The sequence below is a fragment of the Oncorhynchus mykiss genome, chromosome 21 (genome assembly GCF_013265735.2).
Source record: "Oncorhynchus mykiss isolate Arlee chromosome 21, USDA_OmykA_1.1, whole genome shotgun sequence".
NCBI lineage: Eukaryota > Metazoa > Chordata > Actinopteri > Salmoniformes > Salmonidae > Oncorhynchus > Oncorhynchus mykiss.
In genome coordinates, this window is record NC_048585.1 from 3198118 (window position 1) to 3200617 (window position 2500).

Consider the following 2500-nt stretch of genomic DNA (forward strand, 5'->3'; position numbering starts at 1 on the left):
TTGTTGTTTGTTGTTTTTTCGGGGGTGGGGGGGGGGCTATCGGCCAGGGTTGCTTACAGAACGCCTGGATCCGGTCTTGACGGTATACAGTACTTCTCTCATGCTTTGGACCTACAGCACCTCCTGTCTGTCTCCTGTAGACATGCAGGTGGACGGGGGCATGAATAAAGTATAACACCATGTGATGTGTCAGACGGTCTTTTGGGCCCAGCTCCCTGTGGAGAAATGGAGAATGTGCACATCAGCATTTCACCGACACACTCTTCAAATCAGCTCGATGAGGATGCCCTTCTCTGATGATGTACACCTCTCCTCTCCTCTCCTCTCCTCTCCTCTCCTCTCATCTCCTCTCCTCTCCTCTCCTCTCCTCTCCTCTCCTCTCCCCTCCCCTCCTCTCCTCTCCTCTCCTCTCCTCCCCCTCCCATACCCTCTCCTCTCCCCTCCCCCTCTCCTCTCCTCTCCTCTCCCCTGCCCTCCACAGAACCTTCCCTACGGTGTTAGAGGATGTTACCTATCTCTTTCTCTGCATGTCGAGATACCTGCCCCAGAACTCTCTAGTCTTACATATTTTATATGGTAGATGCACCTCTTCCATTTATCTATCCGCAGGGTGGGCTACCTGGCCCAGAACACTCTAGTCTTACATATTTTATATGGTAGATGCACCTCTTCCATTTATCTATCCGCAGGGTGGGCTACCTGGCCCAGAACTCTCTAGTCTTACATATTTTATATGGTAGATGCACCTCTTCCATTTATCTATCCGCAGGGTGGGCTACCTGGCCCAGAACTCTCTAGTCTTACATATTTTATATGGTAGATGCACCTCTTCCATTTATCTATCCGCAGGGTGGGCTACCTGGCCCAGAACTCTCTAGTCTTACATATTTTATATGGTAGATGCACCTCTTCCATTTATCTATCCGCAGGGTGGGCTACCTGGCCCAGAACTCTCTAGTCTTACATATTTTATATGGTAGATGCACCTCTTCCATTTATCTATCCGCAGGGTGGGCTACCTGGCCCAGAACTCTCTAGTCTTACATATTTTATATGGTAGATGCACCTCTTCCATTTATCTATCCGCAGGGTGGGCTACCTGGCCCAGAACTCTCTAGTCTTACATATTTTATATGGTAGATGCACCTCTTCCATTTATCTATCCGCAGGGTGGGCTACCTGGCCCAGAACTCTCTAGTCTTACATATTTTATATGGTAGATGCACCTCTTCCATTTATCTATCCGCAGGGTGGGCTACCTGGCCCAGAACTCTCTAGTCTTACATATTTTATATGGTAGATGCACCTCTTCCATTTATCTATCCGCAGGGTGGGCTACCTGGCCCAGAACTCTCTAGTCTTACATATTTTATATGGTAGATGCACCTCTTCCATTTATCTATCCGCAGGGTGGGCTACCTGGCCCAGAACTCTCTAGTCTTACATATTTTATATGGTAGATGCACCTCTTCCATTTATCTATCCGCAGGGTGGGCTACCTGCCCCAGAACTCTCTAGTCTTACATATTTTATATGGTAGATGCACCTCTTCCATTTATCTATCCGCAGGGTGGGCTACCTGGCCCAGAACTCTCTAGTCTTACATATTTTATATGGTAGATGCACCTCTTCCATTTATCTATCCGCAGGGTGGGCTACCTGCCCCAGAACTCTCTAGTCTTACATATTTTATATGGTAGATGCACCTCTTCCATTTATCTATCCGCAGGGTGGGCTACCTGCCCCAGAACGCTCTTCTCTTTCCTGATGTTGTGTCGTACATAAGAACAGCCCGTAGCCGTGATATACTGGCCATATACCACACACCCTCGGGCCTTATTGCTTAATGAACCTACTCTCTCTCCTCTCCTGCCAGGGCTGGCTACCTGCCCCAGAACGTGCCCCTCCAGATCATCTGCTACCTGCCCCAGGAGAGAGAGTTCCTCCCCTGGCACGCCGCCAGCCGCTCCCTCTACCAGCTGGACAAGCTGCTGGACCGCACAGAGGACTACAGTCTCTTCAGTGTAGGTTATAACCTCTGACCTCTAACCCTGACCCTGACCCTAATCAAGCTGCTGGACCGCACAGAGGACTACATCCTCTTCAGTGTAGGTTATAACCTCTGACCTCTAACCCTGACCCTAATCAAGCTGCTGGACCGCATAGAGGACTACAGCCTCTTCAGTGTAGGTTATAACCTCTGACCCTAATCCTAACCCTGAACATAACCCTCCAACTACAGCCTCTTCAGTGTAGGTCATAACCTCTGACCCTAATCCTAACCCTAACCCTGACCATAACCCTCCAACTACAGCCTCTTCATAGTTTATAACCTCTGATCCTAATCCTAACCCTGACCCTGACCATAACCCTCCAACTACAGCCTCTTCAGTGTAGTTTATAACCTCTGATCCTAATCCTAACCCTGACCAGCCTGTTTGGTACAGCTGGTGCCCTCTCAGACCCTCTCTAAAGACCCCCGGCAACTTTCTGTGGATCA

General features: G+C 49.2%; 1 protein-coding gene across 2 annotated transcripts in view; it reads left to right on the top strand.

The window, feature by feature from the left end:
- Positions 1-2500, top strand: part of LOC110499725 (thyrotropin-releasing hormone-degrading ectoenzyme-like) — a 417686-nt gene that overhangs the window by 378231 nt on the left and 36955 nt on the right. For both annotated transcript variants that reach the window (XR_005038456.1, XM_036956614.1), the window contains exon 13: positions 1877-2024. Coding sequence is in view for 1 of the 2 variants with exons in the window: in XM_036956614.1 (XP_036812509.1) it covers positions 1877-2024 (148 nt within the window). In the remaining variant the exon portion in view is untranslated. The remainder of the gene's footprint in view (positions 1-1876; positions 2025-2500) is intronic.